This window comes from Cannabis sativa, chromosome 2 (genome assembly GCF_029168945.1).
Source record: "Cannabis sativa cultivar Pink pepper isolate KNU-18-1 chromosome 2, ASM2916894v1, whole genome shotgun sequence".
Taxonomy (NCBI): domain Eukaryota; kingdom Viridiplantae; phylum Streptophyta; class Magnoliopsida; order Rosales; family Cannabaceae; genus Cannabis; species Cannabis sativa.
The window spans coordinates 19117727-19129964 of NC_083602.1; the positions used below are offsets into that span (position 1 = coordinate 19117727).

The 12238-nt window shown below is 35.1% G+C and overlaps 1 protein-coding gene across 1 annotated transcript in view; it reads right to left on the reverse strand.

Moving 5' to 3' along the window:
* Window positions 1–5849: 5849 nt before the first annotated feature.
* The window catches only part of LOC133033930 (auxin efflux carrier component 1-like), a 48954-nt gene continuing 42565 nt past the window's right edge, over window positions 5850–12238 (reverse strand). The window contains exons 5-6 of the mRNA XM_061108990.1: window positions 6180–6256; window positions 5850–6047 (exon numbers count right to left, since the gene is read on the reverse strand). Coding sequence (XP_060964973.1) covers window positions 5981–6047; window positions 6180–6256 — 144 coding nt within the window. The 3' untranslated portion in view covers window positions 5850–5980. The remainder of the gene's footprint in view (window positions 6048–6179; window positions 6257–12238) is intronic.

A 12238-nucleotide genomic window follows, 5' to 3' on the forward strand; every position in this document is an offset into this window, starting at 1 on the left:
TTAGTATTATTAGTAGTGGAAGTAGCGGTTGTAGCAAGGGGTCTTGTATGAGTTGTAAGAGATGCAGGTTGGTCAATTGGGCAACTATTATGTGGATAATTTATCGCATCGTTGAAAGCCGTGGTCGAAGGCAAGAGAGAAGATGAGATGTGTGTGGATATGAAGAGTGGTTGATTTCAGGGTGTATGGATAGTGTTTTGTTCCCTGTGTGGATGGGTAACTTCAAATATAAGGTGTAGTCCCGTTAAAGATGATTGGAGACTAGTGTTATTAGGCGATCGTATGGTGTGCCTTGTGGGTGTATATGGTTGGCTTGATTGTGGTGTAGATTATGTCGAGGAAGTGTGAGCTGAAGACTCCCCCATATCAGAATTCTCTGTTGAAGGAGGGCCACAGGAATGAAGGTTGGGCAAATGAGGAAGTAATTAAATTTCTAGCCAATCTAAAGTGAGCAAAGAAAGGGCCTAGCATTGGATTTGGGGGGGGTGAGAAGTCCGTGCGATATCCGTCATAGCCATTTGTCGGGAGTTTGGAACCTTTCATCCATGGTCCATATTGGAAGTCATCATCGTTTTCAGTGTCCATTCGTTCCATGAAAGCAACAGATCGTTCAAATGGATGGGTGGCCTAAACAACCACATTTGAAACAAAATCTTCAGGAAGTCGCTCATATCTGAAGTCGACCCAAAATTTGTTCCTTTTAATTTCCCCCCCCCCCCCCCCCCCCCCCCCCCCCCCCCCCCCCCCCCCCCCCCCCCCCCCCCCCCCCCCCCCCCCCCCCCCCCCCCCGTAGTTTGATCATTTGGCCTCGCATAAGTGGCTTCTTGTAACAAAGAGTTTAACCCTGGGATCCGTAGAAATAATCTCTTGTACCTTCATTGCGTAGTAGTCATCATGAACTTCTAAAAATTCGCCAATTATATTTCTGAGTGCTTCAGTTAAAGCAAACTTTGATTTTCGTAAGAAGGGGAGTCGATATATTTCGCACCCAAAATGGAGTATATATAAGATTTTCCTTTGTGACATTTTTCGCAGTATCCTCGGCGCCAAAAGTATGATTAAGTGATTTTGAAAGTGCCATAGTTCTTTGCTAAGTACACATCATTTATCACCTTCACAACCAAAGAGAATATGGAATAAGCCATCCTCTTCTTTATACCTTGTTGATTATGACAGTGGTATCGTTCCTACCAATGGCCAGACATTTGGTCGATGAACCCTGATTTGTCGACATAAGCAAGTTGGTGAGGACCCCTTGCCAAGAGTCCAAAAATAGGTTGAATTTCCGTTGAATGCAACGTAACATCGTCGTGAGTGTAAGTGACAAGCAGCTTTCCTCATTAGTGAGGGAAAAGTGTGGAATTGATATTATTCATAACAAAGTTCATGGGGATGGAGATATTGGTAACATTGTGTCAAAGGTAGTAGGTTGTCGACTTAGGTAGGGAATCGAGGAGAACGTAATGGAGCGAACAATTATCTTCAAAGGAAATTTAAAAAAGTTGAGGAAAAACAACTTGGGCCAATTTAAGGAAAAAAGAGTTAAAATTACTTTAACTTCTACAATTGGAATAAAGATTGTTATTCTTATTCTTTCTTCTTCTTATTATTATTTATATAAATGTAATTATATGTATATATAAGTTTATACGAATTTGAGTTCACAATTCAAATTTATATATTAATATTATTATAATTTTAATTAATTAATTAAATAATAAGTAATAATTAAAATCTTTTATATATTATATTTAAATTCCATATTGAATTTTTAATAATTTTAAATTGAAACTTTAAATCTTAACAATTTATTAATTTGATACTAACTTTTTATAATTAAAAATTAAGCCTATATGTCTCTAATTTCCTCAATTTAACCCAACATAGTGAAATTGTGTAATTTGACATAGTCAATTTTTAAATTCTAATTCGAGTTATTAAATTAATTTTTTCGAGTCTACAAGATGATATTATCCAAGAAAATGTGGGGACCATGGGCCTATGTAACCAACCTCCTAATAAGAAGATTTGAAATTTACTAACTAAATTTCTTAGCTTATTAATTCCTCCTAACTCCAATCTAGATTCTAAAATTATACTCTTAATTATACAAAATGCTCTATATACTAAATTTAGATATGCTATGAATTATTCATTGTTTCAATCTGAACAATCATTGATCTTCTATAGATGGTTTACATCGAGTAAGGACAAATTTACTATTTTACCCTTCAATGTATTTTATCCTTAAAACACTTAGCTACTGTATATAATTTTCAAACGTAAACTAATATAATTACTCGAAATGATTCCTCTATCATTTATTGCATTTAGCCAAGCTTAAAGAAAACCGTCATTTTATTTCTAAAATAAGGGTTATAAATTTTATATCTATGATGAACACTCCTACTCAATTGTACTATTGAATTCTCAAGATGTAAGTATGGGCTAGTCCTACAGGCAAGCTCGTAACTAACAAGTCAAAAAATACATAAAGTACAATTAAGCTAAAACTTAACCATCTCCAGTTCGATATTGACTTAGAAAAGACATAACAATAAGTTTATAATATCTTATTAATATTTCCGGTAAATAAGTTCCATGTATACGTATACATCGCATACAAGTTTACTTTACTAATGTCCTAGAAAGGACATTCCACTTATACAAGTGTAAGTTAGAACTACATCACTCATTATCACGTCAAGATAAATCTAGTGCGTATAAATCGGTGGGACTAAATAGTTTGAAGCATATAATCATGATTATTTTCCATCAGGTGTGTATAACACTATAATCATGAGTAACAATATATTCAAAGGATTTATTAGAATTTATATATTAAATATTTAATCATGAAAGTAATCATGTGAACCATAAATTTAATTAGTGGCATAAAATCCTAACACAAAAATCTTAGGAAGTCTAATGACAATTTGGTAATGGAATTTTATGCTAATCTAGATGCCAAGATCATCAATCTAAAAAGCAAGTTAAAGTATCACACCTATATTAAAGTGGTTCCTAATATAAGAGTCCTCTATTAACAACGCTAGTTGTCTCCGTTGAAAATACCAAGACTTTCGAAATCTAGATATTTAAGCTAAATACCTTAGGGATGTAGGTGGTGAATTGGCAAGACAAACACTTTTTTGGAATGGTAAAGAACTTCCTCGTTATTGTGTTGTCTAATTTTTATAAAGGGTCTTCACAAAATGGCTTTGTCCAATTATTTGTCAATTCACATATCTCTATCGATAACGTTGAGATGGGGAAAATTTCGTTTTCTTTTGAAACTCGTTATTATAATTGAATTTTCGATAGCTATAGATTTAAGAATAAGAAAAAAAACTCTCATATTAAATTTATTGAAAATATTTTATCTATTTTTTCTTATCATTTTTTTCCCTTTTTAATTTTTGTTTTTTTTAGTTTTGTTTAGTTTTTTTTTTTTTTTGGATAAAACTCATAAGATCCGTGGCCTAAAAGTATGGTCTCCTCCAATTTCTTATTTGTCCATTATTTTGGCAAAAGGCTTTTATGGGTTCATTCGTACATATGAAAGAAAGAATCTTCTTCAAGGCTGTTAGGTTGCTCGTGGGGCTCCTTCAATCTCACATATGGTGTTTGCTGATGCAATACTTGTTTTGTTAAGCGTACTAAGGGGGCAAAGCGTGAGAGTATTTCTTTCTCTTTTCAGTTAATTTTAGCATGCTTTGTTGTGTGGTAAATCCCGTCAAATCTTTGATTTTTTTTGCAAGAATAGTTGTCTCTAAGTGGAAAATCATGTTTGTTCTTTATTGTAAGTGGTTAGAAAGCTTTAATGATGAAAGTAAATATTTTGGTTTGCCTAATGTTATGGAGCAAATAAGAATTATATTTTCGGGTTTCTTAAAGCATTCCGGATGAAAAAGCAAATTAATAGTTTGAATTGGAAGCTTCTCTTGCATGTGAGGAAGGAAGTTTTGTTGAAGAATTTGGTCCAATCTTTTCCTATTTTTACTATGAAATTTCTTCTTCTCTTAAGTTTGTGTCAAGAAATCGACCATATGATGGCTCGCCCGTGAGGCCTTCTTCATATAAGAATTCCCGAGGGATCACTTGGATGAGTTGGGAGAAGATGACTAGTCCTAAAGACAGGAGGGTGGTAAGTGGGTTTTGGTGTTTGAGAGACTTTAATCTTGCTATGTTTTGGTGAATCTAAATTCTCTTCGTTGGCTAGGTTTTTAAAACTAGATATTATCCTCAATGGGAATTTATCTCAATCGAACTTCGATAAAATTTGAGTTATAATGGAGGAGTGTGTGGGAGGTCTCAACATGTTGTTTCTTCTAAGTTTGTTTACGAAGGTGGGGTCTTGGGGGAGCTTATGTGTTGATCCTCGATTTCCTAATTCTAAGTGGTCCTCGAAGGGGTGATATTGTGGAAGATTTAGCAGGTGTGAAGGTGAGTAAATTATCATGTGATTTGGAGAGCGACAAAGTGGGATGTTGATTTGGTTAGCAGATATGTTTTTTGAGGAGCATGCTAATGCAATTCTTAGGATTCCCTATAAGTTGACAATGTCGTGAGAATCATTATTGGTATTGGTTTTGGGAAAGTACATGGTGCTTATAATGTAAAAACCACGTATCATGTGAGTTGGTCAAAGGTTAAGCTAAGGAATGTAAAATTGTTCAAGTGGACTTGAGTTTTCAGAAGAGCGTGATCTTGGTTGGCTAAGATTTCTCCTAAAAACGAGTAACTTGATTTGGAGTGGCTTCCTTACAAATTGTCTTCCCACTCGAGTTCATTTGTGGGAGAAGTAGGGTTTTGGTGACTCATCTATGTCCTTTGTGTGAGCTTTACTTCGTGAAGACGTATAGCCCACTAATTGGTGTCGTGTGAGTTCACTTCTTTTTCAATGTGCACAGTCCTTTGCTAGTTTTCGAGGTGGGAGACACGATAGAGAGGTCGTTTGGAGATTGGTGCGAGAGTTATTTCGGCATCTTCTTTCGATTGTTTCTGGGATAAGGTTGCTTGGTGTTGTGTTGGGCCATTTGGAAAGCTAGATTTGACATGGCGTGGAATAAAAGGGGTGTACATTTCTAGGAGGTGGTTACACCAAGCGGCAGCCCTCCGGGTCAGAAAGGTCAAGAATTATGTTGGTATCTCCGTCGTTAGGGCCATGGTATCTTTGTGATGGGCTGAGTTATGGACCAAAGCGAAAGAAGGTATGAATATGATCAACGTTGGATATAGCGATATTTTCTAAAGAGACAAAAAATTTGTCTTCGGGGCCGTGGCTCGTGACTATTCTAATGCGCTTGTAGAGGGTTCCTCGGTGCCAATGCCATGATGGTGTTGTTAGGGTCAGATTTTGCTGAAGAAATGGGTTTCAAGGCACAATTTGATCAAGGAATTTTCATGGAAGCAAGTAGATATTTCGAGCTTGATAGTTTGGTAAAGTGGTTCACAATAAGGCGTAGTAAAAATAAAATGCACCGTGTTTGGATTGTTAATTGAAAATTATAAATCTTTGAGTGATTATTCCTTTTCTAATGTCTCTTTTAATTTTGTAAAACTATCCTTGAATTGTGTTGCTCACTTTTTGGCTTGAGTTTTACGAGAGCCATGTTAGTTGTACTTTGGTTGGAAACTTTGTTCTCGTTAAGGTAGTTTTTGCTCTTTTTGCGTATGGCTTTTAATGAATGAAGCATATTTTATTTTAAAAATATAATAATAATAATTAAGGAAAGTCCATTATTTACTTTTTTTTTAATATAAATTAACTAATCTAATATATTATATTACAAAATTTATATATAATAAGCAAAAGAAAAAAATACTATTTAGTGTACTTCCCTAAGCTTAACTTTTCCCTCCATTGATTCATCAAATAAATTTCTCAAAATCTTAACCTACTCCGTCAACAAATAAAATAGAATTCTGAAGACTAAAACAATACTGAAGTTGAAGATTATTTATGATTAGTGATAAATCAAAGGCCAAGAAGCACATAATAGATTATTGTCACTGGCAAAGCAACCACCATCCCAACGATAACCCTGAGAAAATTTTTACAAAACTAAAATCATTGCTATATAAATATATATCGTATATGAGCTATTATAATTATAATAAATTAGCTTATGAAAATAAAAGAGAAAAAGAAAAAAAAGAGTGCATATATAACTTACGAAGTGCTCATTATCTCCGCATGTAAATTATATTCCTTGGCAAACACAAAGGAAATTATTGCTTGGGGAAGAGCAGCCTACAAACAGAGTATTACCATTTTAATTTTCAACTTCAACTATCATTATAAGAAAAAAAGTTTAATCTTATACATTCTAAAGACTCTGTTGAGCATGCGGCACCATAGGAATAGTGGTTGCTAGACAATATTACAATAATTCTGACTAATATTGTAGTGTCACGTGGCTTAAGATAATATATGTAATATTTGGATAAGCTTAACGGTGAATTATTAAAGTTTAATATATGTTATGGCTAATTAGGTAATGAATTAGATTATGATCCTACTAATTTATTTTAGCATAAATCATAAATTTTGTCATCAATTGATAAATAAGTGTAATTTAATAATTGTGAAGATTTATTTAGCATCTGTGACATGGCTTGACAAAACATACTCTGCGGTTAGACGATGAGCTGTCCTAGTAAGTTTGGCGACTTTAGAGACTCGATCGAGGGCAAAAAATATCATAATAGGTTTAAATGCTGATTTTGATAAGAATATTATGATAAGTTGATAATATACTTATGGGGTAATTAGAAGTATTTGGGATTTCATCTAATACCCTAGAAGTTGAAAATTCTTAGTGGCTAAGAAATGATAACATAACTTTTATTACTATATTATTATTATTATTATTATTATTATTATTAAATTTAATGCTTTTCAGAATATATATAGTAAAATTCGTTTAAAAACAAAGACTGAAAAGAACCTTTGCTCTTTCGGTGTGACGAAACTCTCATTTTCTTTATTTATTTTTTTTATTTCTAACTAGAAACCTAGTGATTCAAACCCCAGTAGTAGCTGGATAGTAATCCATTGAAGAGGGACAACTTAAGGTAAGGATTAGTTTTCGTTTAAAGTTGAAAAATTAGTTTTGTAAGTTCACTTTGTGACACAGAGTAGTTATGGGAATTGTGACTTCATGAAACTATTTCTGATTGATATGGATTTAGTTTTGATGTTTACTTATTGAATTTGAGATGGTTTTGAGGTAGAAATTGAGTTTGATTTTTTAAAGCTCAAATTTTAGCTTTAATTGCACTTTCCATTTAAGGAATCATTTTTTATTTTGGTCACGTTGGGACTATTGTATGGGTGATATATATGTGTGCAGTAAAGTTTGGAATAATTTGGATAGGTTTCGGTGGTGTTTTAGAGAGTGTAAAACTTAGGATATACGTTTCCTGTGGAAAATAGTCTCGGTTGCTTAGGGGAAAACGGCTAGCCGTTTCCTGCTAGGAGACCTAGAGAAAATGATTAGTTGTTTGCTAAAACGGCAGGTCATTTCTGATAGTGTTTTTTAACCCCATTTTTTGTATTTTCTCAGAATTTTAAGTAGGGATACCCTAGTGACCTGTAGGGGATTCTTGGGAATGAATTTTTAGACCTAGAATAAGGTTAGATTACTTGGTTAATCATTCTTTTATTGTTATGATATAGGGTCCAGGACTGTCGATCGTTCTCCAAGGAGGTCAGCCAACATACCTAAACTGAAACTTCATGTAAGAATAGTATAATGTACGACATGGCATGAAATATCTCTTGATTCTTAATTGTTGATCAGGCAATGACAATGTGATTCATGGGCTCACCTAATTAGGTGATGCGATATATTGGTGCTAGGTTAGGGCACAAACTCGCTTGATTAGGCGATGTGATATATTGGTGTTAGGTTATGTCACGTGCTCACTTGATTAGGTGATGCAATATATTGGTGCCAGGTTAGGGCACATCCTCGCTTGATTAGGCGATGCGATATATTGGTGCCAGGTTATTGCATGGGCTCACCTGCTTAGGTGATGCGATAATGTGATATATGGTGCTAGACTATGGTATGGGTTTGTCTAATTAGACAATGCAATATATGATTACTTCATTTTTTCTATACATGTGATTATTTATATTATATAATCGTTAGAATGTTATTAATTATTTTATGACGGTAAAATGGATAATGAATGATTACATGTACTTCTTTTATTACTTTTCTTGTGGAGTCCTTGTGACTCACGGGTGCTCTGTGGTGCAGTAAGGACAAGGAAAAGTTAGAGCAGCCATGAGGCGACAGTTTTCTTTGACGAATGTACATATTGATCCTATTGGCTTGTGTACCAAGTTTCCAACAGTTATTTTGGGTTGTATGTGCTCTGTATTTTAACTTGTTATTGTATATAGTCCTTTTGTAAAACTTTTATAACAGGAATCCCCGGAACAAAGTTTTAGTGTTGTTGTGTTGTTTATTACTAGGGTTTAATAATTAATTAATCTATTATCACTAAAATAGTTTATAAAATCACACACATTGCGTCCTTATAGATTAGGGTGCTATAACTTAGTATCAGAGCAGCCATGGTTTTAAAGGTCCTAAAGACTGGTCGAATATGTACACTTGCTACGAAGATAGGTCAAATCATTGTATAGTAAGTGTTTATATTAATTGATATTGAATCACCTACCTAGACTATTATAAAGCATGTTGGGAAAGTAATATAACCAAGATTGTGATAAGTATATGTGTGTGACATATGCATATTGATATGGTATCTAGTTGAATTCTGAATGGTTTGAAGTTTTAGATCGCAAGTGCATTAGATCATGCAACAGCGATCTAGCCATTTTAATAGTGAGCTGGGGCTCAAGGTAGGTGGGCAGGGAGAGCATCCTCCACCTCCTTAGAATTGGAGACAAATGTTTGCTTCCAAGCATGAGATAATTAGGTAGAAAGGGAGCAGATTTGAGACTTGAGATAAGAACAAGCTCATCCTCCACCAACATTGGCACCTCTGGTAGTGCAGCCAAATATGGGAGATTGTATGGAACTGATATATGAGCAGTTTAGGAAACAAAATCCTCCTGTGTTTGAGGATGGTCCAGACCCACTAAAGGTAGAACAGTGAATGAGTTACCTCTATCTTGGACTTTATGTGAGTCGAGGATAATGACCAGGTACGATGTGATATTTACATGTTACGTGATGATGCTCGGATATGGTGGGAGATTGTTTCTCAAGCTCATAACTTCAATACCATGACTTGGGATGAATTTGGGGCAATATTTTATAAGAAGTATTATAACAATTCTATTTATGCTACCTAAGCAAAAGAGTTTGCATGGTTAGTTTAGGGTAGCATGACTGTAACTTAATATGCTACCAAATTTGAAAGGCTGGCCAAGTTTACTTCTAATGAACTGGCCACTAAAGCTGCATGAAAAGCCAAGTTTATTATAGGCCTGGAAGAGTATATTTCCAGGGATCATGTTATGACAGTCAAACAATCAAGGGTTGTGAACACCTATCCTCAAATTTGTGTATTTAGCTCTCACTGATGAGGGGGTTGAAGGCTTAATTTGTAAAAAGAGTAATCAGAGGAAGGATGCATGAAAGATACCGTCTGGTACTGGAATGAGCGAGGGCTCCAACCCTTATGATCGAAAAAGGAAACCAAATAAGCCATCGATTATGGGTTCAAACAAAAGATTTTAGGGTAACCAAGGTTTCTGTCGAGGCAAAAACGAAGCTTGGCCTTCCTACCTTGAATGTCCAAGGTGCAAGAAATGCCAATTGTGAATTTCGGTCCATAGCTTGCTTCTAATGTGGAGTAGTAGGTAATTTTAGAAATAATTTCCTACAGTTACAGAAGCATGAGACCAAGAAAGAGAGCCATATGGTTCTTCCTAGGGTATTTGCTTTGACCCAGGTAGATCCAGAGGCTGGTCCTTCGACTGTTACAGGTGAGATTTCTATTAGGGGTATTATGTTTACTATTTTGATTGATTTGGATGCCACATATTCGTATATTTCTAGTAGAATTATTGAGAAATTGAGTAGACCTTGTAATATCATGTCTAGTGGATTTGGTACCTTGTTACCTACTAGAGAAGTAGTAATCTCCAGGAGGCGGGTTAGATCTCTTCCAGTAATGGTAGAAGGAAAAGAATGTTAGTGGATCTGATTGAACTAGATTTAGAGGATTTTGATGCAATCCTGGGAATGGATTGGTTAACCAAGTACAATGCTACCATAGATTGTAAGAGAAAGATGGTGACATTTGAACTAGAGGGTGAAACCCCTTTTGTTTTTACGAGAAAGATTTTGGGATCTCGAATTCCAATGATATTTCCGGCACTAAGACAAGGGAATTATTGGGAGAAGGATGTATGGGATACCTAGTTATTGTAATAGATATCACGAGAGGATGTAATTCGCAGGGACCAGAGAAGGTTCAGGTAGTATGTGAATTTCTGGATGTATTTCTGGAAGATTTACTGGAATTACCACCCAAGAGAGAGATTGATTTGAGATTGAATTTGTACCAGAGGTTGAACAAGTTTCTTAGGCTTCGTACAGAATGCCACCGGTAGAATTGAAGTAATTGAAAGTTCAATGACATAACTTGATTTGTGGTTTACGAGGCTGAGTACTTCTCCTTAGGGTTCACCAGTTTTATTTATCAAGAAGAAGGAAAGATCATTGTGTATGTGCACTAATTGTCGAGACTTAAACAACTTGACAGTAAAGAACAAATATACTTTGCTAAGGATAGATAATTTGTTTGATCAGTTGCACAGAAACATCATCTTCTCCAAGATTGATCTTCGATCTAGTTACCACCAATTGAGGATTTGGAAAAAGAATATTCCCAAAGTCTTTGCTTTTTATACTCGATATGTTCACTACGAGTTTTTAGTAATGTCCTTTGGCTTGATTAATGCACCAAGAACATTCATGGACTTGATGAAGTGAGTGTTGACGGACTTTCTCAATAACTTTGTGATTGTGTTTATCAATGATATTCTTGTTTATTCTAAATCAGAGGAAGTGCATGAGCAACACCTTTGCATGGTACTAAAACATCTCTGAGAGCACAAGCTTTACTCAAAGTTTAAGAAGTTTGAATTCTAGTGGTCCCAAGTGAGTTTCTTAGGACATGTGGTAAGTAAGGAAGAGATTTTAATAGATTGGGTAAAGATTGAAGCTATTCAGGGTTGGCCGTGACCTAAGACAACAACTGAAGTCAAAAGTTTCTTTGGGTTGGTTGGGTATTATTGAAGATTTGTGGAATATTTTGCCATGATTACTACTCTTTTGACCGAGATGACCTAATAGAATTGTAAGTTTGTGTGGATTGATAAATGTCAAAACAACTTCCAGGAGTTACATAAGAGATTAATTACCGCACCAATTCTGATCTTGTCAATCAGCGACAAGAAGTTTGTGATATACTATGATGCCTTAAGACAAGGCTTGTGTTGCGTGTTAATGCAATGAGGGAAGGTCATTGCCTATGCCTCTAACCAGTTGAAAGATTTTGAGCAATGCTGCCCCACTCATGACCTAGAACTGACAGCAGTAGTTTTTGCCATGAAAATTTAGCGTCACTACTTATATGGTGAAAAGTGTGAGATTTATACCGATCATAAAAGTTTGAAGTACTTCTTCACTCAAAAGGATCTGGATATGAGACAATGAAGATGGTTTGAGTTGTTCAAGGATTATGATTGTGAAATCCTCTATCATCCCAGTGAAGCAAATATAGTGGCAGATTGGCTTAGTCTGAAAGGGAAAGGGCAGATCTATGAATTGAAGAAAATTTCTACAAATGGGTTGAAGATATGGCTAGGGCAGAGATTGAGTTCGTGGTCAGGAAATTGGAAAATATTACACTACAATCTGATCTACTAGAAAGGAAAAAGATTGGCAAACAGAGTGATCCTAAATTAAATGAACTTAAAAAGAAAGTTGCGACTAGTACTATAAAGGATTTCACTGTAAGTCTAAGTTGACTATTGAAGTATGAGGATAGAATTTGTATTTTGATAAATGATCAGATCAGGAAGGAAATCCTTGATTAGTTTCATACTACTCCGTATTCCCTACACCTGGGAACAACAAAAATGTATCATGATGTCAATATTGGTGGCTAAGAATGAAGAGTGATATCGTCGGATTTTTCTCGAAGTGTTTACTGTCAATAGATGAAAGCTGAACATCAA